Source organism: Ambystoma mexicanum, chromosome 12 (genome assembly GCF_040938575.1).
Source record: "Ambystoma mexicanum isolate Mex_15411 chromosome 12, UKY_AmexF1_1, whole genome shotgun sequence".
Classification (NCBI taxonomy): Eukaryota; Metazoa; Chordata; class Amphibia; order Caudata; family Ambystomatidae; genus Ambystoma; species Ambystoma mexicanum.
Window position 1 is genome coordinate 1,010,393,785 of NC_090936.1, and position 27,182 is coordinate 1,010,420,966.

At 43.4% G+C, this 27,182-nt stretch overlaps 1 protein-coding gene across 3 annotated transcripts in view; it reads left to right on the forward strand.

Moving 5' to 3' along the window:
- Positions 1 to 27,182, forward strand: part of IRF5 (interferon regulatory factor 5) — a 215,697-nt gene that overhangs the window by 165,904 nt on the left and 22,611 nt on the right. For all 3 annotated transcript variants that reach the window (XM_069629551.1, XM_069629549.1, XM_069629550.1), the window contains one exon: positions 21,692 to 21,725. In XM_069629551.1, coding sequence (XP_069485652.1) covers positions 21,692 to 21,725 — 34 coding nt within the window. The remainder of the gene's footprint in view (positions 1 to 21,691; positions 21,726 to 27,182) is intronic.

Here is a 27,182-nt window from a genome sequence, read left to right on the forward strand (position 1 = left end):
TGGTTTATTAAATCCATTCAACTTCTGCAATCCAGAGGAATGCAAATAGACCTGATAGCCAATGACAGGCACGTTTCAATAGCCAAGGCCATGCAACAGCAGTTCCCAGACATAAAGCGTCAATATGATTTATGGCACGTTGCAAAATAAAGTTTGAAAAAATTACAGCTGTTGGGCGAAAAAAGGCAACAGAAAACATTTTACATTGGTCAGCCTATCAGCAACCATCTTTGGTGGAGCTCACAAACTTGTGATGGATCTCTAGTTATTCTGCTAGAAAAATTACGTTAATTGAAGCACGATTGTTCCAACATGCACTCTTGGGAAAAAAAAGGAAAATGTGCACATGGACCATTGAGCAAGGAGCAGGAGCATAAGAAAAGGTGGTTGGTTCCAGGCTTCCCTCCTCATACAGCACTTAAGAAGATTGTGTATGACAAAACTCTTTCAAGAGACATGAAGGGACTCTTTGTGTTCTGCCACACTGGAGATTTGGAGGTGTTCCATAACATGTGCCTAAAGTACAGGCCGAAAAAGGTTGCATTTTGGCATTGACGGTATGGTGGCCAGAACATGACTGGCTGTACTTGCACAAAACGAGAACGTTGGAAGGAAACAAGCAAAAACTGCAGGCATTTTCGAGATGCCTCGTTACAACAAGGATTTTACCAAAAGAAGAAAACCGTGGGTGGCAAAGCCATTCTTCCAGCAGATGGATTTTGAATTTGTGAAAGATGTGACATTGAATGTGCTGGCCATGCAAACGCATGGAATTGATCCAGATTTTGTTTTCAGGGCCCAGTCTATGCCACGGAACATTGCAAAAGAGGTTTGCCCTACAAAGCATGAACTTTAATGTGCGGCTCTCTTCAGTGTTGAACAAAGCCAGTTTCAAGCTTTTGTAGTGTTTGGAAACTGTTTTCATTGCACAATAAATGGAATAATATGTCACTTGAGATGTAATTGTTAAATTTATGTTTAAATAATTACTGTTTGTGATCTTATGTCACTATTAAAGGCCTTAGCATTTCTATTTTGTTTGATTTTTGTATGTACTACATCAATATAATTTATTTATATTACAACAATACATTTCAGTCTGATTATTTCACGTATGTGACTCAAATCAAATGTAGAGGAAACTGGTGAGCTTAAAAAACAACAATTACCAGGAGCTACTTGTGGCTCCCTGAACCAACTAATGTAATGCTATAAACTAGCTCTTTGTTCCCTAGTGGTAGCTCCTGGTGACTGGTTACTGTTGGACACCCAGGCACTGCTTGTAATTCCTGCTTATCCACTCCTAATTTCAAGCCATGTTTGTAATGAACTCCCCATAGTTCAAGAATCTAAGCAGAAAATCGGAGCAGCAGACCTACAGAAACGCATTGTCTCCAGATTTCTGGTCCTCTCCAGGCTGGACTACAGAAACAACCTTATCCTCAATCTATCTAAATCCTCCCGTTGCCCCCTTCAACTAATCCAGAATTGGACTGCAAGACTTATCCTTGACCTCAAGCCTGGAGACCGCATCTCTCAAGCCCAAACATATCTCCACTGGTTCCCAGTGGCTGCGAGGATCAAGTTTAAGACCGTCTGCATCATCCACAAGGCTTTCTGGAGACAGGGACCCCACTACATCAGACTCTTTACATAAATACTTTCCTCTTAGAGACCTTCGGTCATCTAGCTGAAATTCTCTGCATATCAAACGATATTCCAAACAGAGAGTGTGGGATAGATCTTTCCTCGGCAGAAGCACTACTCTGTAACGGCCTCGCTGTACCTCTCATGCTTCTGCCTGACCTCCTTAAGTTCCGGAAGATTCTCAAGACCCAAATTTTCTATTCTTCATTCCCTTCTGAGCTCCACAGGGCACCAGGCCTTCCTCGCTCTGTATGCCCCAGCCCCCTTTCTTCCTGTCCACTTCCCACCCACCCCCATAGCCTGCACTTGCCCTTCGGGGCCCCTTTCAAGCCTGTCAGTAGGGTGCAACTGAGCTTGGTCCATCCACCTCCTCGCGCTTTGAATGTGTTCCTCACTACCTGCTTCCCTTTACACTAGCGTACCGTGAAGTACACAGAAGTACTGTTGGCTGCGGGTGCCTTATTCTGTATTCTGCAGTGTTGGAGTGCCGCGAACATCTATAAAGACTGGAACGAGGGGCTTTATTAGGAAGTTATCAGGACATCTGATCCTGCTACACCGTTCTGCCTGACCTAACGGACTGTCATTCAAAGAAGGAAAAAGGTGTGTTTTCATTATGTCACCAAGCCTTAGGCGCGTGACTCCGCCTCGTGGGATGAATTAAATACTGTTACCCAGGCGCACCTGTGCTGCGCACCGTGAAGTACACGGAAGTACTGTTGGCTGCAGGTGCCGTATTCTGTGTTCTGCAGTGTTTGGAGTGCCGCGAACATCTGTAAAGACTGGAACAAGGGGCTTTATCAGGAAGTTATCAGGACGTCTGATCCTGCTACACTGTTCTACCTGACCTAACGGACTGTAATTCAAAGAAGGAAAAAGGTGTGTTTTCATTACGTGGCCCGCCTTAGGCGCGTGACTCCGCCTCGTGGGATGAATTAAATACTGTTACTCAGGCGCACCCGCGCCACGCACCGTGAAGTACACGGAAGTACTGTTGGCTGTTTGCTGTGTGCGGGTCTGATTTCAATATTGAAGGTTTGTTGTGGTGATCTTATTTGTGTGTTGTAAACCTATTAGTCAACAGGTAGACAAAGTTTCTTTGGTGGATAGGAAGCTTTCTGGGTGTCAGTACAAGATCGTTAGCTGGTCACCCTGATTTTTGCGAGCACTTAATAAAGCTTTTTTGGCACGCTTTATTTACTTTAAGTCTGTCGTATGAAGTTAGCTTTGAGAAATGCTAAAAAGCGGAAGGAGTGTCTGTCCAAAACAGTCCCTACTTTAGATTCCCCAAAAAATGTAAATAAAAAGAAAAAAAATAGTCCTGTTGCCTCCCTTAATGGGAAACCATCCTTATTAAATATGTCAAGCCATGTGGATGAAACGAAACCCATTGCTGAGATAAATGTTAAATTAGAAAATCAAGCGGCAGCAACGAGTACAAAGGAGCTATGTTCATTAAAAAAAGCAAATGATGACATTACAAATGATCCTTTTTCTACCGAGGATCACACATCTAATATTCAAAAAATAATTGTAGATATTCATGATAATAAATATCTTCCTATTTACGACATTTCAATGCTTGCTCCTGTAATTATGTCAGACTTGGACAAAAGAGTAAGACGATCGTTAGGGCCCTCCACACCTGTTTCTACTCAGAGTGCGCATGGAACATGTACATTTTCACAAACCAAGTGTTAAAGAGCCAGAGTATCAGGGCGCTGACTTAGAAAAAATAAGAGAAAAAACCTGTTCAAATACCTTCTACTAGCTCGCCTACGGCAAAATTTGTTGCCAATCTAAATACACAGAATTGTTTCCCTGAACAGAGGAGCCTAAATACATCGGTTCCGGTGTTTAATTTTTCTAATGTACCGGATTTGCCTCTAACACCAACTCTTGAGGAACTAATTGAGTAAAAGATGAATCTTAAACTTGCTAGACCATGGGCATGAATATTCACATCTCTTAATGTAAGAGTTAAAAAGGGATTTAGCAATAAATAACTCGCATTTAGCTAAAATTGAAGGATATATTTTGGCGCAAGAAGCTTGGCAGGGATATCATGCGACTTGTCAATTAAGCACAACTAACTACAAAAAATGAATTCCCACTCACTGATGTACAAAGTGAAAAAAAACATACGGGATCACAAACTGTTGATGAGCCTTTGTTGTCATATGGAGTTCTAGTGACATTTGCACAAATACTGCAGCGTAAAGATGAAGATGAAGGGGCTGTTATGACTTTGTCAGATGGAGACAAAATTGATTAAGTCTTTCATGTTGCAATTTTGCAACTTCTAGATAAACAAGTTGAAAACATCTTGGTTCAGATGAACGGTAAAGATAAATGTCTGGATATGATCATGGTGGCTCAAACCCCCACTTTGAGCGAAAATGTGGTGGAATCTACCCCCGATAGTTCGATTAATCTTATGGAAAAAGACGAGATCAATTAAGTACAACAAGAGGACGTAGACCTAAAAGCGAAATTCTATTTCACGTCAAGAAGAGCCAAGAAAAATCATTTAAAAGCACTAAAAAGACGACACAAGAACAAAGGAATCTCCATGAGGGGAGAGAAAATAATGCAAGAACTTTCTAGTGAAAAAACAGAATAAACAAATTCTATTCCATGTGCAATTCTTGTGGGCTCGGAGGAACAAAAATTAAATTTAAGTGAGCTAAACGAGGAGAGCAAAAATGCACTACAATTGAAGGCATGAACGCCGCTAAAATCTAGTTCGAAACAGCTGGTCAATCAGAAGAAAAAACAAACTCGAGCTTCCCCACCAGAGAACAGGTCGAAAGGCCAGGAAAAGGTCTAACGTTCACGGAAGCTATGTCTCAGCCTGATTCCATGGTGCAACCCCACTTAACCTCGTTCTTTACTGACATTACAACAAAAAAAACGGATTGTTTAATCGCAATCCAAAAGCAGAAATGTAGTGAAGGCAGTATTGGGGAGACATCGATTAGAGGGAGGCAATACGAAAAACGAACAAAGGCCGAACCATCCAAGGAAGTATTTGAAAAAATCGCGTTATTATTGGAATCAATCCCGAAAGAGGAAGGGGCTTGTATAGATATCCACATCAAGCAAGATCAACTGATTCAAAATAAACAGCAGACGAAGGAAAAGGTTACAACTCTAAAAACTCCATCTCTAACACCCCTGGTTGTGGATGTCGGTCCAGAGGAAATTGTACAAAATGAAATTTACAATCAAGAAAAGGATGAATCACCAAAATTGCAACAACAAGTAGGTGGTAGTGATCTAGATGGAAAGAAAGAGATTGCAGAAGAGGTAAATCAACAAGAGTGCGCTGGTGAAACTGGTTCGAAACGAACCCTCCTGCAGTTTTGTAATCTACCCGAAGATGTGAAGAACACCATTGGATGGATCAGCGACGTTAAAATCAACGGGACGGTTCGCATTAATAGATCATTCTTAATGAACACATTATATAAGATTCCATCACGAATGATAGAGTGGATCAGATTGCCAAATATGAATAATAACAGGATGTTGTCGAAAATGCTATCACCTATAATTGCTAAGTTGATCTGGGACCATCAGAGCGATCTATCGATTCTTGGATTGGAAATGATTGGCTTTCCCCAAATAAAAGCAGCCATGGTCTTTCTTGAATTGCAACCTCCCCCATTGAAACCGACTAAGGATTCTACAGATTCCACACTGGGACAAAATAGTTCCAATAAGCATATGATGGAACAACTATCTGCCCTCACAAACGCCCTAAATGGGCTCAAATGGCTGGAACCTCTCATTAATACAGCTGTTAACATGAACACACCTAGGGCCACATCATACATTCATGACCATGCCATAGTGTCATGGAATTGTTGTGGGCTCCTGAATCTAATGAAATGGAGAGAAAGGATAAAAACAGAATCTCTACCTAACATTTTATTGATTCAGGAGACCATGGCTGTAAAAAAATGTAGAAATTGATGGTTATGTCGTATTGTCACAGCATGCGAAGAAAGGGATAGAAGGTAGACCCATGGGCGGCCTAGCAATCTTGATTGATACCAGACTAATTTTCACCATCAATAATGTGTATAAATTGCATTTGTTCATTGCCTCTGCTCCAGAACCGTTAAAGGGCCAGCTGGCTCGGATCTCGGCAGAGGGGAGAGCCGTGTCTGGTTGCATTTTAAAAGCAACTTTCGACGCCGCTGACAACGCAGGGAGATTGATAGCAGAAGGTACTGTTATCAAGAGACATGCGTGGTTACGGCAGTCGGGATTCAAGACAGAAACCCAGGCTTCTTTAATAGACAAGCCAGTGGAACCCGAACTGTTGTTTGGGAAAGCGGTCGAAGACGCACTTAAAAATGCCAAAGATGAATATGAGACTCTCAAATCCCTTGGCCAGCTTACCAACAAACCCCCTAACCAGAGGGGGAACAATAATTTTCGTCGCCCACGCGGCCAAAATTCACAAAGAGGCAACTATGCCCAGGGACAAGGTACACAATGGAATAACAACCAGCAGTCTACCCAGAGTTACGGCAGGGGTAACAAGAGAGGTCGTGGAAGAGGCAGAGGCAGCCCCAACAAGGGCGGTGGCACGCCTCCACCAAAACAGTGACGCTCAGTTCAGGGTCCCTTGCCACGCAACCCCAGTAGGGGGACGCATTTCCACCTTCACCCAGGCTTGGGAAGGGATCACCTCAGACAGATGGGTGCTGTCAACAGTATCCGCAGGATATTGTATAGAACTACTGCAGCGTCCCCGGAATCATCCTCCACGACAAAGAGTGCACTCCCTAGAGCATCAAAGGATCCTTCTCGAGGAGATCGCCATTCTGCTAGAAAAGGACGCGATAGAACTCGTCCCAGGACACCAGGTAAACAAGGGTATCTATTCAACTTACTTCCTTGTGCCAAAGAAAGATTTGACAATGCGCCCAGTATTGGACTTACGGCCTGCCAACAAATATGTCAAGCCCCAAAAATTCCGTATGACCACGCTACAAGAGGTAATCCCCCTCCTAAAAAAGGGGGATTACATGGCAACCTTGGATATGAAAGATGCTTATTTTCATATTTCCATGCTCCCAGCGCACAAAAAGTACTTGCGCTTCAAGGTGGACAGTCGCCACTACCAATTCAAGGTACTGCCCTTCGGGATAGCTTCAGCACCAAGGGTATTCACCAAGGTACTGGCGGTGGCGGCTGCACACCTACGCAGGGAAGCAATCCCGGTGTACCCTTATCTGGACGACTGGCTCATAACGGGGGGAACCCCAGGAATTTGCAGGTCAAACATTCAGAGGACTATCGACCTCCTCCACGAATTAGGCTTCTCCATCAACGAGAAAAAGTCAAGTCTGGGGCCAAGCACCTCAAAACAGTTTCTAGGAGCTATCCTAGATACTCAGAAAGGATTGACCTTCCCTTCGGAAGAGAGAATTCGGAATATACTTCTGCAAATTCCGCATTATCAGTCAGGTCAACAGATAACAGTACGCAAAGCTATGCGGTTACTGGGCATGATGGCGTCATGCATTTACCTGGTCCCCCACGCGCGTCTGCGCATGCGTCCCATGCAGGAATGGTTGGCGAAACAGTGGTCTCAGGCAAGTGGTCATTGGGACGATCTAGTGGTCGTTTCGCCAACACTCGTACAGAGCCTACACTGGTGGACAAGAGAGAATCTCGCAAAGGGGAAACCCTTTTACGATCCCTAAGTACAAGCCGTGGTGACTACAGATGCATGCCTGACTGGGTGGGGAGCTCACCATCTCCACCACACAGCTCAGGGTCTCTGGTCTCACTCAGTAGCCAAGAACCACATCAATCTGCTAGAGCTTCTGGCAGTATTCCGAGCGCTAAGGGCGTTCGAGCCCCATCTACTGAACTTGTCGGTGCAGATCAGGACGGACAGCACGACAGCCATGTTCTATCTGAACAAGCAAGGGGGGACTCGTTCGCCAAATCTGTCCAAGCTTGCCCAGAAAATATGGATATGGGCACTCAGACGGAACATCTTCCTGTCATCGCAACATGTTCCAGGGGAGCTCAATTCCCTAGCGGATGCTCTAAGCAGAGACTCCCTCCCAGAAGAACACGAATGGGTCCTTCACAGAGACGTAGTAAGAAATCTCTTCTCTCAGTGGGGTTTCCCCACTATAGACCTATTCGCCACAAGCGAAAACAAACAATGCCCAGGATTTGCATCCAGGTTCCCCCAGCCGGACTCCCAAGGGAATGCCCTGTGGATGAACTGGTCAGGGATGTTTGCGTACGCTTTTCCACCAACTCCTCTCATCAGGAAGGTGGTGTACAAGATGAACAAGGAATCTATGACGCTCATCCTAGTTGCTCCCATGTGGGCGAGACAACCATGGTTTCCACACCTACGCAGGATGGCGGTGTGCGAACCCATCAGACTCCCAGCCTGGTACAACCTACTGTCCCAGCAACAGGGTCAAACAGTGCATCAGGAACCCAACTCTATGAACCTAGCAGCATGGCTCCTGAAGTCATAGAGTTTGGACATCTCAAATTACCACAGAGGTGTATGGACATTCTAAAGGAGTCCAGGAAACCAAATACAAGGCACTGTTACTTTGATAAGTGGAAAAGATTCGTTATCTGGTGCCAGAATAAACAAATCAACCCGGTTGATTGCACTCCTTCCAACGTTGTGACATACATGCTCCACCTGCTGGATGCAGGGTTGGTTTTTAACTCGCTGAAAGTACACCTGGCAGCCCTCTCGGCTTACACCACATCCCATAACAAGGTCTCGTGGTGGAAAGTACCAGTGGTTAAAGCCTTCATGGAAGGAGTAAAGAGACTTCACCCTCCTATTTCGAACCCACCGCCAGGATGGGACCTCAACGTGGTGCTAGCTAAGCTCATGGGACCCCCATTCGAACCCATGCATAAAAGTAGTCTCAAACACCTGACTTATAAAACGGCCTTCTTAGTAGCCATTACCTCCATAAGAAGGGTCAGTGAAATTCAGGCTCTGTCAGTGCAGGATCCTTTCTTTACTATCCACAAGGACAAACTGGTTTTACGCACACACCCTAGGTTCTCACCTAAATTCATATCCAAGTTCCATGTAAACCAGTCCATCGAGCTTCCGGCTTTCTTCCAGAACCCGCAAAGCTCGGCTGAGGTGAAACTACACACCCTAGATGTGCGTAGGGCGGTCCTATACTATGTAAATAAAACCAGACCGCTAAGGAAAACAGATCAACTGTTTGTCTCCGTAGCTACAGGCAGAGAGGGGGATCGCGTCTCTAAGGGCGCTATCTCGAAGTGGATTATCAACTGTATACAGCTGTGTTACTCTCTTTCTGACAAGACTCTGCCTTTTACGCCAAGGGCCCACTCTACTAGAGGCATTGGTGCCACTCTGGCTTTCATTGCAAATGTTCCCCTCGACACCATTTGCAAAGCGGCTACTTGGAGCTCTATTCACACTTTTACTCAGCATTACTGCATTGACACTCATTCCAAGACAGATACACAAGTGGGACAAGCGGTTCTAAGACACCTGTTTGCTCATGACCCTTCTCACATCCCACCTCCTTCTTCTGGTACTGCTCGCTAATCTATGCACAGCATGTGATCTAAGCAGATTCCACAAGCCTCAGAAGGGATACATTACTCACCGTAATCGTATTTCTGATGCTTGTATCTGCTTAGATTCACATGCGACCCACCCTTCCTCCCCTCCGAGAGAAGGCGCATGATTGCTTGTAGTCTTACCTTTTCTGTCTATCTGCTTGGATTATCTGTACTCACGCTACTCCTCATGCTTCCTCATGTCAGAAAAAATACAATCTGAGGATCCTACACGCGTGAGGGATCTTGGGTACAGTGGACGTCACACTAGGGATAGTATTACTGGCACGCCTGTGTCGACGCCCATTTTCGACTTTCGAAAAACAAACTGTAATACTCCGCAGCTTCCACTAGATGTCGGCCTATGCACAGCATGTGAATCTAAGCAGATACAAGCATCAGAAATACGATTACGGTGAGTAATGTATCCCATATTGGAATCCGAACAAATTTGAGATTGAAATGGCTTGTGAAATCTTGGGTGATGTCCTTAATGAAGCCTTTAGTAAAACCTCAAGTTCAGAAATCCTTATTGGAGGAGACTTCAACGCCTATTTAGGGTCTAAGGAGATCAATAGGGGCGTTAACTCTCTTTATTCTCAAGCCTCCATTCAGAAAGGAAATATATGGTGCAAGTTTTTAAAAGCTTGGAACATGTATCTGATAGACCATACAGATACTCCTAGTAAGGTTACATTTAAAAGGGGTAATGCCAAATCATGGATTGATCACATATTCTCCACGAAGTACCTATCTGGTTGTCTCACTAAAATCAATACCCTTAAAACCTACTTTGGGGACCACGTCATGATTACAACATCTATTCCGAAATACTTTGTTGTGTCCTCCGTTAGTCCAGCTGTCACTAATTCAATGGGTTGGACCATGTGGTTCGATCAATTGGTCATATGCTACATGTAGGAAATTGACTTCGCTAGTGAATAGAGATTTCTGGAAAGAGACAGTGAATAATTGCATGGATAATGCAATAATAACAAAATGGAATTGTGCCATGATCGCATTGCACTTGGAGAACATTGCATGGCTAAAGGCTGGAGAAGGTCCCAGCGTTATTAGAGGTGAATTTTGTGTTGAAGTTGCTGCTCTAAAAAAAGAAAAATGCTGAGCTTCGAAGGTTAAGGAGGTCCATGGCGAGTATTGGGGTGGAATATATTACATTTAAAAAAAAGAACTTACTAAAATATAAAAGGGCAGTAAAAGGGATTCATGCTGCAAATAAATTATATCTAAATCAAAAAATAGTAAAATTATTATGTAATCATAAAACTAAACATATATGGAGCATGATGAGCTCTATTGATAAAGGACCCTCTCGTGAATTTGATTCGGGTATTGATTGTGCAACATGGACTTCCTTTTTTCTTTCCAAATACGCAATGCCTGAAAATATTGGAGCGTTTGACACACCTCCGGATTGCCAACTACTCCCTAATGTCTGTCCATGGGGAAAGAAGGATATTCTTGAGACTATTATGAGACTAAAAATTTCTAAATGTGCAGGTCTGGAGGGTCTTCCCCCTCCCCCCCTGTCTAATTAAAGACGACCCACTGTTTTGGTCTTCTATTTTTCATAACACATTTCAAGAAATATTTTGCTCAAAAAGGATCCCTGTGTCTTGGCTTACATCAATCATCATCCCTCTTTATAAAAAAGGTTCAATTGAAGATCTGAATAACTATAGACTTGTTGCGATCATTGATGTCGCAGCAAAAATATTCGCCTCTTTGATTTTACAAGAGATTGAAAGGTTCGCCAGCAGTAATGATATTTTAAGTCCATCTCAATTTGGGTTTCGCAAAGGGATGGGGACACCTCTGAACGCGTGTCTGTTGGCTCACATCATTGCACATGCTACCTCCCCGAACAACAGTCCTATTTTTGTTGCTTCCCTTGACTTGAAAGCAGTCTTTGATGGGGTAATAAGAGGTATTCTGTGGGGAAGAATTGCGCAAAACTAAATCCCCCCCCTTTACCTCATTATACTCATTGAAATGTTGCATTTCAAAACAAATTTCAAGGTAAGAATCAATCGGGAAGGCTCTTTAACGCAGGCTGTTCCATCTTATACAGGGGTAAAACAAAGTTGTAACTTGGCAGCGATATTATTCAATCTTTATCTAGCTGACATTGAAGAGTTATGGAATGTAGATCTTTTGCAATTCGAATCAGAGCCTTTTCTCTATCATGGTTAGCGTACGCAGATGACATTCTGCTCTTTGATCGGACGCAAGCTGGTCTTCAAGCAAAACTTGAAAGTTTCATGCATTACTGTAAGACTAACAATCTTTGTGTTAACCCTCAAAAATCCAACATCATCATTTTTGCAAATAAGAAAAAAGTATGTCAATTTGTATGGAAAATTGGTTCTTCTCCCATTGCTATTTCCTTGAATTTACCCTATCTAGGGTTAATACTATCGAAGAATACCTCCTACAAAAAGTATGAAGGAACGCTTAACTATGAAAGTAATTTCACTAAAATGCCAAATGAAAATGTTGCTTCAGAAAATGTGTAAATTCTTGATGACGCCACTTTTTGAATTCTACCTGAAAAAAGTCGAAGCGATTTTGCTATACGGAGCTGACCTTTTCTTATAAGATTTGGGTCCCTTATTGGATCAATTACAAGGTCAGATCTGGAAATACACATTAGGTTTACCACCATCTCTGCCTAACGCTGTGATTAGACACGAGCTGGGTCTCAACTCGCTTGGGTCCAGATATAATTGGCGTTTATTACTAAATTTTGCAAAAATGTTATTTCCTTGTAAAAAATTCTTTATATATTGGGCTAAATAGAATGTTAGTAAATAACCCTCCTTCTATGGTTCAGTATAAAAAAAGAATGTTGTCATTGTTGGTCAAGAGTAATCTCCCAGTGGAAGATATGGAGCTCTTTCAAGTGAAAATTAAGAAAAAATTATTTCAATTTGACTGGGCTGAGACGTGTATGAAAATGGAAAGCTATTCATCATTTGCGGAATATCGCAAATCTATTCATAAGCAGACACCTTGCATGTCTTACCTAACACTATGCCCTTGTTCTAACGTCCGTCGAACATTTGTGTTTTCGACTTGACTTATTTCATATACAAATTAGAAAAAAATATTGGCAAAAAAATGAATTGGAACATGATAATGAAATATGTCGTTTTAGCAAGCAATCACGGGAGACTTTAAAACACCTGTTTCTTTACTGTATTTACTTTGAAAATTTGCGATGTACAGTTATAAACATGTTTGTGCAAGCCAATACAATCTCTGCTAGAGAATGGATATGGACAAAATGCATGTGGGGCTCCACGGACACTTCTATAATCAAAACAACAAAGCTTGCAAATATAATTGAGAATGAAATTGACAGAGCTCCTGAAATACATATAAGTATGCCATAATAGATATGGATTACTTTCTTCTTTTAAGAAACCTAAATGTGTGGTTGTTATTTTTTTAAATCAAAATTGTTATGGTGATAATGTTATGTTTAATCGTTTGTCTTGTGGTTATGTAACTGAGTGAAGATTTTATTGTACCACAAATTATTTGTAAAGGTCTTTTTTCTTTTGACTAAAAACAAATACAGTTTTATAAAAATAAAATTAAGAAAAACTTTCCCACTTGACCTCCCCAACGCACTTGCCCATCTCCATTGGCCCTCTTATTCCCCTCCTCATCCCCCTTGCACTTGTATACCTCCCCTTGCCTCTGACCTCCCTCCCACTCTAGCATTTTCCTTTCTGCCCGACCTACACCTCCCTCCTTCTTGTTACTGTACTTGCATGATCCAAATTGACACCCTAGTAGGACCGTTACTGTTGCATCCCACCTTTTTTGAAATGTGGCGCCTTGAAACACCATTTTCTTTTTGTATAGGTGCTTTACAAATAACCAATAAATGAAGTCTAACCTAGCTGGAAAGTAGATATCATAAGTGACTGCAGATTGCAATAGACCAAAGGCTTCTGTGCCACAGTGTTTGCCAACATTGAAATAACGAGCAAAGGAATGTCTTGCCAATGTGCACTGTGCACTATGAACATGCGCCTGTGGCCTTTGCAGAATGTACATCTTACTATGGAGGCCCACATGCGGAGGGCAACCAGGGGCGCTTGCATCAATGCAGAAATCAATATGAATGCTGAAATAGATATTCACAGAAGCCAGTAAGCCTTTCAAAACTGCACTCATTCGAGGCATGCTGGAATTTTAGTGATGTGAACTTTCTTTATTTTAATTGTTGCTCATTGCAAGTATTGCCCTGGTTGCAACAGTCCACCCAGCCTGGTTTGAAATCGCCCCCCACCACCCCTTCCCACTCTTTCAATGCCATCTCTGTATATTAACCCACTGTTTTTCATTCATCTATATCCATCAATCTGTATTTCATGTTGTAACCATCTTCATTGGTCAAGTGTGATTACTTAAAATAGTTTGTACGTTTTTAATCTGCACTGATGGTGGGTAGCGAATAGCTAGCTACTTAGCTAACAGTACATATCAGGAGCTGGGTACTAGGTGCATAGGGTACTGTTGAAATAGGTTGCACAGTCCCAACAGTGACATTATTTAACCAATTGACAGAAGAAGTCCTATTGGGCTCAAGATCCAAAAGCCTATTTTCTTGATGTGTATTGGAATTCTGTTTATTTCAGAAAAGAAGTGGCCCACTTTGGCCAAAAAAAACTGCCCAAGACTATTTTTATTTGGCTTTTCTTCAGGCATTTCCCTATTGAAGTATAGGGACATATGAGCCTGTGTGCACCTCACCTAGGTTCATCTTTGAAAGAATGTGTAAATGTTGTGGAAGCAGGCACGTTGATAGCATTCAAATGGAAGTAAATATTTTCATATGTGGGATACTTGAAATATTTCATTGTTTTTCACTGCACGGTTTGAGGGAGGCATGGTATCACAAGTAGACACTAACACGAGCTTCAAGTTTCAAAACCTTTGTTGATAGTTTAAAAGGGGTTGGAAAACTCCTATCTTGCCCTATAACTAAGAACTGAGTATTCTCCACCCTCAAACAAAACGGAAATGCAGTCCTAGTCGGTCATTACTCAAAATAAAATGGCCTATACTAATAAACCTAATGCCTGCCCTCTTTCTAATACAATAAATGTGCAAAGGGAATGTGTAATGGAAAAAGGAAAATCAGTGGTCAAAAGAAATGTCAGTATGGTGGAGTAAACTCCTTTCCCCACGGTCTTTAGCATGGGGTAAGGTAGCACACTTGGACCTTGCAACACACGCTTCGGACGCAAGGATGCAGTTTGTTTCGTGGACCATGGCCCGCTTAGCCTTCCACAAAAAGTCACTAGTTTATCTGCTGGATCTCTTGACTATAAATCACTCCAGCCCAAGTCACCTTTTAGCTTGTTCAACAAAAGTTTAGCAGTTCAACAAAATTTTGTTTCCTTCTGGTTACCACAATTCAGTACAGGTTCCCTCCGCCGGGGCCAAACAGTGCCCTTCCCCAAGCTTCACTCACACCTTCATAGGCTTCCCTCTATCAGGCTCAAGCCTCCTTTCACTTTCCTTGCGCTGCCGAAGACTTTAGAAACTGTGAGGCTTTTGCCCTTACCTCTGCATGACCACTTCGACCTTCTTTCCTCAAATGTCACTTTTTCTCTCCTGCACCAAGGCCACTTGGCAAATATAGTTTCAAGCATAGTGCTTATTTCAAAGTTCAAAGACATATCTCACGTCCAGCTTTCCCTCTGCGAGGATCAAACCTATGTGTCTCACCCACTAGTCCCTGGGGATCGGTCATCCAGGTGGCCACGACACGGCCATCGCTATTGGATCCAGTTCCTGGGGTGGACCAGTGTGGGAGGATCACCTGGATGGGGGGTCTTTGGGGAGTGGAAGTGGAACACCGAAGGGTGAGATGTGTTATACCCTTCCTTATAACACCTTTTTCCCATCCTGCACAGTGGGATACTGGGAAACTCTACCTGCTTTCCCCCACCTTTTTCCAACATGTTCACTTTCTCACTGTGTGAATGACAACAGACTAATATGCGAGACATTTACCTGACCTGTCATTTTTCTTCCCCGTAGGGATAAAAGGCAGAGCACAAGAGCACACTTTGAGCAAGGCCGAACGCACAAGGAATAATTCATTCCAGGACGGCAGTTCAAACGAAGGAGAAAGGTGGCGAGACCTGAAAGGACGTCAATGAGGGAGTGGCCCTTGCCCTTTTCAACCCAGACCTGCGAAGCCTCCGATGAAAGGAACATCAGAACAGAAGTCGCAGCTGGCAATTGGTCTGACGGATGTCAGCAGTACATGGCACACTCCCGCACTGATATACAGGTTAGGGAGACGTGGTTGCCATTGTGGTACAGTCCTTGACTCCAGCAACAAAGGAACCGCCAACGAGTTCAGCACATCCGGTGGTGAGTCGGAAGAACCGGATAGTCGACCAGCCTGTGTTAGGCTGTGTTAGGCTCAAGGTTGCACTAGCAACATTAAGAAGATAAGAGGTCCTTTGTGAACAAACATGGTACCAGAGATAGTGGTCTGGCGCCACGTGGGCTCTCAGTCGAAGGTCTCAGACTGGTACCCCTTTCCTGAACAAAGAGACTGTGTTGAACATTGCGAGTAAAGAAACTGCAAGTAGCAACAGGCCATAAGGAAGGCCGGTATAAGGTGTTGAGGTGGTCATAGACGGGTCAAGTCAAATCCCTCGTCCTTGACACATTGCAGACGTTTTGTTATTATAAAACAGGCGTTTGCACCCAGCTGAGGGGGAACGCTGTGCAAACGGTGATGGTATAAAGCCCCTTGTTTGACGACAGCTAACAGAGTGACCCAGCGAGACGAGATCACCCTTCAGAAGTCTGTTTAAATTGGTAAGTGCTCTGGTTGTTCTCAGCCTGACTGAGGGAGGCTGACGACAGAGAGAAGGATCGGAGCCCGGCTGAGGGTCGATCCAAGGTTAGGGGGTAATCACCCGACGCAAAGGTTAGCAGAATGAACTCTTATTTGGTTGTTTTGGTATATTGGGCCCTGATGCTGGGAAAAGGAACTGTAAGATCATGCCGGAGAAGCCCAGGTGCGTGCTGTACTTTCAGAGTAGCGCCTTGTCAGTGCTAAAAACGTTGGGAAGGGAGACCCCAGCCATAACATCCTGACTTATTATTTTGTGAACACTTCTTTCTTTTCTTGTGAACATTATCCCACACTCGTTTGCAGCATAGCGGTAAGGATTGGCAATATTTGTTTTAGAATAGGCCCCTTTTTTTTTTTTTTTTTTTACTAGACTCCACTAGGACTGTATTATTATTTGATGGTCGTAGCTTGCTCCCATTTTAGATTTAGATTAGGTGTTTATCTCGCCCATTTTACAGTTTAATAAACTCCCTTGAACTGTGATCACTTGTCTTACTTTGATGCCATGCCTTCCTTACACCTAACAGTTTAAAGACACATCCAGCTTTCCCTCTGCCGGGATCAAACCTAACAGCTCATATCTTGCATCTGTTTCTTTCTCTTCCCGCTCCTTCTATGGCATCAGACATTTCACAGAGACCTTCGATTGGGCAATCTTCTATCGCAAGACCACTCTGTTACTTTGTGTCTTTAATTTACAGTTCCTTACAATGCTTTGCTTTCTCTCGTTTCTTATCAGTACACGCACAACCTTCATTCGTCGGATACTGTTGCCATCAAGTTTCATTTAACACAGACCAGACTTTCATTGCTTTCATCAACTCACCGGCTGTGTTAATTAACCACAACTGCCCCTGCACCTCCCCAACTCTGCTGTTCACCCAGGAGGGTGGCTGGTATCCTTGAAACACAAAAGAGGTTTGTCTCTTCTATCTGGCTGGGTTTCCTTGCGCAACCTTCAAGGCCCTTCGGAAGTAACTATCTCTCGCCGGGGTGTCCAAGGTTTCGGCATACTTCAATTCCATCCCTCGGCCTGTCGCTCTGCTCCGCATGGTTCCACATCGCCCTGGAAGAACTGCACCTTGTCGTGCATCACCGTGTTCAAGTGTGTCTCGGTGTTACCCCTTTTAACCATGTGGGGGGGAGCTAATAGTTACCAGGTGTATGTAATTAAGATCAAGTGCCTGACCCGGCCTGATCTTATTAGTGGGCAGTGTGTTTGGGGGAAAACACAGTGGGGTGGAATTATGGGAGTTGTAGTGTTTCCGAGTGGTGGTAGGAAAATGATAAAAAATACTGTTAAGAGAAGGGGAATAATCTTGGTGCTGTAAAACATGGGATGTTATGTGTTTTCCTTTTCCTGGTTCTCCCATTGCCTCCCTTTTGTGTTGGTACCCGTTGGAATTGGGAATGGGACAACGGTATAGGATTCAAAATGGTGTTTGGTAGAAGAGGGAAAGGGGACACCATGTCTCACTTGGAACGCTTCCTCCCTCCATGGGCCACTCCCCGGGCCCATACCCAACAGCAATAACCCCTCCCTAGCCACCCCCGAAGAGGATACCAAGGCGGTTGATAGGGAAAAGCCCTTGGTTTTCTTTCTCAACAGCTTGCCATTAATATTCATTCTTGTGGCATGTGTTCCCCAAAATAAACCTCTCTGACATGCTGTGAACGCTTGATGAAGGGTTGCATTGTTATTTGACCTTCAATTCATTGCACTAACAATTTGAAGGACAAAATGTGTGGAGTATCCACAAAGAATTGATGAGATTCATTATATTGAGAACTAATGGAGAAAGGTTACATTTCTATTACTGAGATCTATCTTTCAAAGCGGTTGGTCATCCGTCACATGGGGAGAATTGAAACACAAGACACAGTGTAAGCAAAGTTTTAAATAATATTTATGCAAGTGAGGATGGCAAGTGTGCTGTATGCTACATTATTAACGTGACGGAAGAATGTTCAATTTGACTCAAAATATATTGTACGTATTAATTATAACTTAATTGATAGTTAACATAAACATGTACTGTGTATATAGAATTATAAATTGGGTACTAAAATATATTTTTTGGTTCTTGATTTTACATATACACCAATGTGTGCCTGTCATGGGTACAGTTTACCAGTTGACGGCTTCTTCAACCGTAATTGGACAATAATCAACAACGCATCTGTGATAACCATCCTCTGGGACGATCGCCAGACACCAATCTGTCCTTTTGCGGTTACAGGAGCAACATGGCAGCATATAGGTTCTGAAAACATGCAGATGTGTTGCATTTAAATTTAAACCACTCATTTCTTCTCTGTAATGGAATGCCATGTGTGTCAATCAGAAATTGGCGATGGAAGTTAATAACTTTCTGTGAACAATGCAAAGGCTGGGATTAATCGATCGATGAGGGAATCCCATTATAAGATCACTGTTCAGTTAAACAAAAAAAGAGATCCATGCAATGTTTGCTAGCTATAACCTCGATTTGAAAAACGTTTGCCATGTTTTCGTGGACCTAATTACCTCTTTTCAGCATTATGTCAAAATTAAAAGTACTTATTATGCTCCCGACTATTGTTGTTTTGGTAATTTTTGTTTAAAGAAAAAACACACAGCTACTAAAGACGCAAAACATGTATGTTGCTGGTTCTGAGTTAGATCATGTTATGGTTGGTGATGATCTGGTACATTTGGCTACGCGGCCCACTAACGTCATTAAAATAGATGGAGCTCTTTGTGGATGTCTCGTGATGTCAGCGCTGGGGGCGGGTGATCTGAATTAGTGCCGCAAGGGCACTTGAACTTAGGGTCAACGAATATGATTAGCACAAGATGGCGGTACCCGACCATTCGTCTTTGCATGTGTTAAAGTGAGAAAAACTCAGGTAAGTTGCATTGGAATTTATTTTTAAGAACGTTCGATGTGTGATCTAAAATGCATGCCCAAGCGATTGGATCAATAACATGTCTGACTGAACAACCCCTTTAATACTGACCTGCTTTCTTCTTTCACTAGTCTGTCTGTGCGGTGCCGGAATGGATTCCTCATTATTTTCATGATGTGGGATGTTTTTTGTTGGCTCTGATTCATCATTGAGTAGATCGGCTAGGTTTCGTTTTGGGTCCATACATTTTTCTGGCTCCTTTTCTGTGTCTAGTTACTGTTGCTGTAGATTCCCTTGGGTTCTGGTGATGTATGGGGTGATGGTGTAATTCCCCATTTTTCTCCTGTATGTTTCTGCTTTTTTCCTGCATGGTGCTGGTGTTCTGTTGATGTATCTAATACTTCCGACAGGTGTTTGCTACCCTAGAGTTGTCTGTAGCTAGGTATGGTGTTGGGTATAATTATTTTTGTCTTGTGTTTCAGTGTGTTCTGTTTTCTGCAGTACTCATCAGTGTGTACTCCCTCACTGTGTTGGTATTTGATGGCCTGTTGCGGTTCCATTTTGTTTAACCTTTCTTCAAGTTATCTCTTGCATCGTCCTGTTCTGTGGCGTGGCATATTCCGCTCTCTTAAAGTTTTCTTACTTTTTGAAGTTTATGTTGTGTTTTGGGTCGTATGGGCCCTTGCCCACCTCTGACACTTTTTCCGAGTTTGTGTTGGGGTTGTTTAAGTTTTTTAAAATGTTTTTGCTTGTTTAGTTTGGGGATCCTTTTTTAAAAGAAAATTGCTTTTCTTGGTGGATTCTGTTGTCTGTATATTACTTTTGGGTGGAGGGGGTGGGGATGAGTGTGGCTCGTTCGGTGTCTGTCAGGTTGCAGAGTGGGTTGGGGGAAGGTTCGAATGGGACAGGGCTGGGAGGAGTTTACTGAATGCACGCTATGGTGGACTAACATGAGTTGGAGAAACAGCAGTCGGAGAGACACCCAGAGTGGGATAAAACAGTCTAGGGATGAGGACCTGGACCTGAGCTACTAGAGGAATATGGGGGCCCTTAAGAAATTGGGACACTGTGTTGTGTAAGATCAGCTAGAAATGTAGAAATCATAAGATGGTAGAAAAGCCCAGAACTGTAATACAGCTGTAGTGGAGAGGTACTCGGAGCTGAACAGTGCTGGAGGGGATAACACCTAGAAGTGTAGGAAAAAAAATGGCAAATGGTGAGACCCTCGAAGTGCATCAGCTATAGACGTACTTCTAGATGTAACAGCAGGTAAAAAGACCCACTGATTTGAGAGACCTGGCAGGCAGAAAAAAACACCCAAGTTCGAGAATTCAACTGCTGATCTAAAGCGCACAGATTTGGGAGACCTGGCTAGTGGGAAAAAAATGCCTACATTAGAGACCCAGCAGTAAATAAAGAACCCACAACCCTTGGGGCACATGGGTGTTTGCAAAATTAGTTTCTAGCTGACATACCTGGGTGTGCTAGCTTTTATAGGGTAACGAGTGGTAGGGTTCCGATGGAGTGCAGTAATTGCTGTCCTTCTCACCCGGACTATGCCCACCTTATTAGTAGCTGCTGGTTGACAGCCGCAGGCTTCTCAAGCGAACATGGGCATGGAGTTGCTTCTCAGGAGCTGCCCTTTGCCTAGGCACCAGCAGGGTGGGGCGGAATGAGGGATTGTGGTGGGATAGGGAGGGGCTATTGTTCTCACACACCACTTAAGCATTTGTCTACTAGAAGATTAATCAAGAACACATAGAAAATTGCCCTGTTTCCAAAAATGTTGTAAGCAAAATGTAAAGGGTGCATACCTTTTAAACCGAAAAGGTTGTGCTTAAATATCTCCTGTAGAGTGTACTCTTAACACAGAGTTTCACAGTGATCCCTATCAGAGTATCAGTTGGTTGTGTGGAGAAGTATCACTGTTTGAATCCCGTCATCGACGCAGCTGCATAGTGACATAGTTTAAAGCAATCCGAATGCGTTAAAATAAGTGAGTGCAGATTGCCTGTATCTGGTAGCCGGGGAGACATTGTTTTGCTTTATCCTGGATCCCGGAAGAGACAGCCCAATGGCAGCACTTGTGCCCATTGTAGAGATGACTCAATTCCTTCCAAATCTGCATGTCTCATTCACATCATTCTCATCTTAAAGCGCAAGGCTCTTGCATCTCCATGCAATCATTGAGTTAACTTTGAACATAGCAAAAAAGGGCAATTAGTCTGGGCATTTGCCCTTCAATTTTACCCTTAAAATTGTTTGTTGAACAGTGAGTGATTGTTTCGCGATTTACTTGCATTTCTATAGAAATTCAATTTTTTTATAGTTTAAATATATTTTCTGTTAGCAGTTATCTACAGAAATGGATCCATAATACCTCTGCGTCTTTTTCAGAAACAAGACTTTCCTTTGAATTAGTTACAACAATCTGCATCATCACAAATGACGTTGCCAATAGCTGCCTGTTTAAATAAAAACCATAAAACATGTATCCGTAGGGTTTTTTTACAATGGACTCAGATTACCCCTTTTATTTACTACATGAGATATATATATAATGTTTAACAAAACGTGATTGATCACTGCTTATCAGAATTTGACTCTTTTCTTTCCCAATAGCTCCAGCAGATGTTGCCAAACCTGCGTTTGATTGGTGAGTTCTCCTGTTGTCTTTGTTTAGTTCTTCTGGGAGGATATTTGCTTATAGTCTAATGAATAAATCCCCACCATTTGGGTGAAGATTACAAGTACTGTTGCAACAGCTAGAAGAAGGGCACACGTAATGGCTTCCCCTTGTTCAAGTGGGTAGGTACCCCACAGCTTTGACGGTATGTGTGAAGGGTCGTTATCTGCATTGTATAGTTTTTGGTTTGCGTTTTCTGCAAACTGGAAGCTTAATGCTCCCTTTCCTGGTAGCTTTCTATTACTCTCGGTCAAAGAGGTCCAACCCTCAGGCTCTAATTGCCCCAGTAACCCTTGTTGGTGCCCAGATCGGCACACCTCAACTTAGATGTGGGTAGTCTCTTTGAACAGTTTGCTTTATAGCTCTGTCCAGTCCAGTCCATATATAGGTTATAGCTATAGTTTGTGATGGGTATCGCTTGGCCTGCTATTGCAGGTTGTAATTCCAAGAAGCTCGCCCATTGGTCGTCATTAGGCTAATAGGGAGGATGAGATCTGATGGTGATGTAAGGTACTCTGCACATGAACCTGTGTCTTCTTCACAGGAAGAGCCTTCTTCGTTTTTATAATGGTCAGGAGGTGTGGAGGGGTCATACAGGAATCTGGTGTTTCTTTCTAGAGCCTCTCTGAAAACGTGTCTGTACTCTGATTAAATGATGCTTTCTGCGTTAATGCAGGTTAATAATATCTCCAGAGCATAGATTGGTATCGCAGGACAACCTTGATTATTGTGAAGGACCCAGGGACTAAGAGATCGGGCGCAGAGGCGGGGAGTATGTAGACAATGGGATTGAGGGATTAGATGTGTACACCCTTGCTTAGTCAAAATGTGTGTTTTTGACATTGATTGATTACAGATATCTTGAAGTATGTCTTACTCCACTACTAAAAAAAAAACAAAGGCTAACTCATTCCAAAGAGGGGAACTCGCCACCTGCAACTCTACAGCGGGGAACATTTCCTTGCTTTATGACTGATCAGGCTGTCGGTAGTACATTGACCACGCTGGTAGAGCTGAAAGAGGATCTAGTAAGAGCCCTAGAGGAAGTCCGTACAGCGGCTCTGGTACCGCTAGACGTCTCTGCTGCTTGTGAAACGATTGCGATGGTGGCAGAAAATCTTTGGCTAAACAATTGGGGAGCTTAGCCCTATAGCATCCACAAAGGTAAAAACATCTTGTGCATCCTCATTGATTGAGAACTGTCTCTCCTCCCACAAATTGTACCAGCAGCACAAAACGTTTTTTCACTATGAAAACTTAGCATACAGTTGCTTTTTATCCCTCCCCTTGTAAAACCTGGACTACCTTAACAGTGGGTTTGTCGCAATTGGACTCTGCCAACCATATCTACTCGGGGAGACCCAGCTAGTAGATGGACAGCCTGTACACAATACAAAATGCAGAAGCATTGATTCTGGGGAGGTGGGGTATGTGTCTCAACAGCAATCTTCCCACTACTTTGGTTGCTGCTTGCTGTCAGAGTCTATTTTTAAGCTCTGCTGATCATAGGATCGGCCCCATCTTCATAGGAAATATGTTTTACCTCTAGCAACCATGCCGTCCCATGGGGTCTGCAAATTCCAACCTACTTGTTTGATAAAGTACAGGTGAGCGAGCAGGAGGCTGCCTATTCTCTTATTCAGCTGCCAAGTGGTGAGACTATTATTTTAGTCTTGGATTTCTAAGACTAAAACAGGAACACCTGGAAACCTTTGGATATACCAACTTTTGATCTTTGCTAGCAATATCCAGGACCTTTTAACAACTCAGCCAAGCCTACAAGCCCCTTCTTCTTTACCAAGCGGCCAAACTGTGTAGTAATAGCGCGCTGTACAAGACTTGTATGACACATGTAGACCCTACCATCCTGCTTCATTCCGTGCAAGAGCATGTGGGGATTGCTAGAGCTTCCCTGTCAAATATTTGACAAATGCACATTTTATTTGTTTCAAAATCCAAAGCCATAACCTGCTGAATCCCTGTGACAGAGTGACATTGCTGTCATAGTTACATGGACCTGGGAATGACATCCGCAGGTCCTTGATGCAAACTGAGGCCCAGAAAACTATAATCTCCAGCCTGGTCACTCCACCAGAGGTTATCTGGACCTGGCTGATGCCGAGAAGGACTACATTTCCCATAATTCCACTAATCCATAGATGGTAAACTCTAGACACTGGAAATGCACTAAGGGTTCTACAGCAAGGAGACTGTGGTGAGGACCTGAGCATAACATGGACGTGCTTTTCAATACCCCAAAAGAGGACGGTCAAAGGGAACTTGCACTTCTCTTGCGTTGCATGTAATACCCCAACTGGCAGGAGGCACAGCTTTCACCCAGGCAGACACCGAGAGAAGACTTTACTTCATCCCCACACTGAGGAGGGACCAGCAAAGGGGAAAGCTCATGTGTCACTCACAGCTGCATGCACGATCAACTAGAGAACACCAACACCGAGCCACATGTAGGGGGGAGTGGTTTTAGTCTCCCCACCCTTCAAAAGGAATGCTAAACGCCTGATGACGTGCTGTGTGCAAAAGGCAGCTTAGCCAAACTCCAGGGGAGGAACCTTTTAACAATAGGCAGTGATATAAAGTAGCAGTTGCAGCATGTCCAACAGAGAGAACAGCTGCCATCTTGAAACTCCTTCCAGAATGGTCTTTTTTTTAAGACTTCCTCCCAAGGGTTAGAACTACAAGGTATCCCAGTGACTGAGCATGCTCAGACAGGTCACATGGACTCTACAGACAATGAGGATGGAGCCATTCAACCCAAGGCCTATATATGGGTCATTTGTCAAGAGGTGGAAGGGAGTTCGGGAGGGCAGAGCTAATGAATAGCAAAGTGGGAGTTTGTATGTGGCAAGCGATGAGCAGAGACTGTAGGGGACAGCGGTGGTTGAGGAGGCAGAGGAGGAAGGCTGGAGATAAGTAGCTAAAAGAGAAAGGAGAAGAGTAGAGGGCTTGTTAAAGTGGAGGAAAGTGCTAAGGAGGGAGTTGGGAAAAGCATCATGTGGAACGCGTAGGAAGAACGGAGAGTTAAACAGGAGGTCGTGAGGGTTATTAAGGAGGGGGAGAGTACTATGAAGGAGGTTGGAGAAAGCATCAGCAGAGAGGAGGCAGATGGTCTTAAGATGAAGGTAGGAGCAGTGGGCAGGAGCGGTTGGGAGCAGTGGTCCTCCTTTTTTAAAATTAAGATTTACTGTTCCTATACTTCGATTTAAAAAGAAACCATTCTGGAATGGTTTTGTTTTAAAATAAGTGTGGGAAGCAGTTGAAACTTGCACTGCACTGAATGTTCCCTTAAATAGCAGGTGCATTTTTTTAGGGGTTTGTATGGTGCGTGGTGGTGGGGTTTGTAGGGAGCAGGGACAGGCCATCGGGGAACATAGTTCCACTTGTTTTTGTACACTTCGACCAATCGGTAGGAGAGACCATCAACGGAGGAGAAACAAAGTCTTAAGGATGGAGGGTAGAAAATAATGCGGAAGGATGGGAAGAGAGTGTTAAAAGGTTGGGTTGGAGAGGAGCAATAACCTTGGTGAGAACAGAGGAAGAAGCTTTAAGAAGCGACATATAAGAGTGGAGGAGATCAAACGGGCAAATCTAATGCATCTGGAGAGAAAGTAAGGGGGGAGGAGATTTGAGCATGTGGTGAAGTGTCAGAGGTCGCTCAGAAAGTAGAGCAGGAAAAGCAAGGTGGGGAGAACAGAATACTAGGTGCAGTTAAGGTCCCCTTTGGCACTAAACTGTTACGGTTATGAATAAGAGGAGGTAGATGAGGATGGGGTGTTGGGAGGTGATGAAAACAACTAAGTAAATCTAGAGAGACAGATTCCCTGCCTTCTGATGGTTGCTTTAGGGAGTCTGTTTAACATCACCAGCTTCCATAATCAACCTTTGCCTTGGCCTGCGGGAAAGTGCACCATGTGCCCAGGAGTCTCAGGAAGAAGGTATCCTTGGAGACGAGGACTAGAAGCAGAAAATCTGAGTCCACAATGCCAGGAGATGAGGGAAGTGTGGGGGACACTCAATCCTGAAGACAGAGTAACTGAGAATATGTCTTGGGAAGAGATCCCTTGATTTAGGATTATGAATCCCAAGATTCTTGTTGAACCCAGAGACTTCATTGGTTTGAACTTCAAGGAGAACATATAACCCATTGTAAAGTAAAATGTTCATGATTTCTGCCCATCCTGTAACTATCCCTAATGAGTTTGTTCTGTTAACATACACCTCAGTGTCTGCCTCATAATGGTCCACTTGGCTTTGACAGTCCATTAGGGCTCCATTCTGTCCCTCTTGATAGTTAATGTGCACATGTGACCACCATCCATCCTAAATGAGCAATACTTGGCGCATCTCCAGTTTTTGCAGGCAATACTCTATTTATATTCTGCATTGAAAAGGGACTGTACTAAAACCCCGACAAATTGACATGCTTACCTGAGGTGCATGAATAGAATGGAATGATGACGTATATCGCTCAGTGATTGTAAGGCAAAATCACTAGTGGTAGATAAAACAAGCCTATACAAACTACCAGTAAATGCAGCATGAAATGTGAGGGTTCTCTACTCTCACATATTAACTTTGCATTAGCTATGACTAAAGGAATCTGCTTAACAAAACTATTCATGGGAGGACAGCTCAGGGGCAACGTGCTCGCCTTGGAATGAAGACGTCACAGAGCACCACGGGGTCAATCCCTGGTGCCGCACTTAGAAACCTCTAAGTATTAAGCGCGTTATAAATACCTATCATTCCCATGGTCCTCTTCACCTACAAAGTGGAATTCAACTGCATAATAATCTTGTTGCGCTTGCATTACTGCAACAACGTATACATACTAATGAAGAAGCCTCTTTAAACAGGTGCAACTCGTAAAAATAACTAAACATGTATATAAACTAAAGTTCTGTTTACATTATTACTGGTCTACCATCCTTAGAAAGTCAAACACTGGTGGAAATACTCCCCTTCATGACGCTGTGTATAAATGATATATGTTCTATTGGTGATGAGGCTCCAAGGGCTTGTGCAGGCTCACCAACCCATGTAAAACCCACATAAAACAGCCTGGACATTCCTTATAGAAACCAGAAACCTCACCCTGCCTTCTTTCAACCAGAATCATTTCAGAGGCAAGGCCTTGATCATAGTTCGCCTCGTGGCCAGGGGAACAGGTAGAGCAAGTAGAGTCCAGCAACAAGGTTGCAACAGGAACCAGAATGTGTCCTTGTGCTTAGCTGCAATAGCCAGGGATATTTTCTCCCTGTGTTCCTTTGCTCTCCTCTTCTTGGCATTCTGAAGCACATTACAAGCCCAGTGACGCCTAAAAAAGTACCTGCAAGTAAATAACTAGGGGACTGCATGGATGCATGTTGGGCTATGGTGGGTAATTAGCATGGGTGGATTGAGGGATGC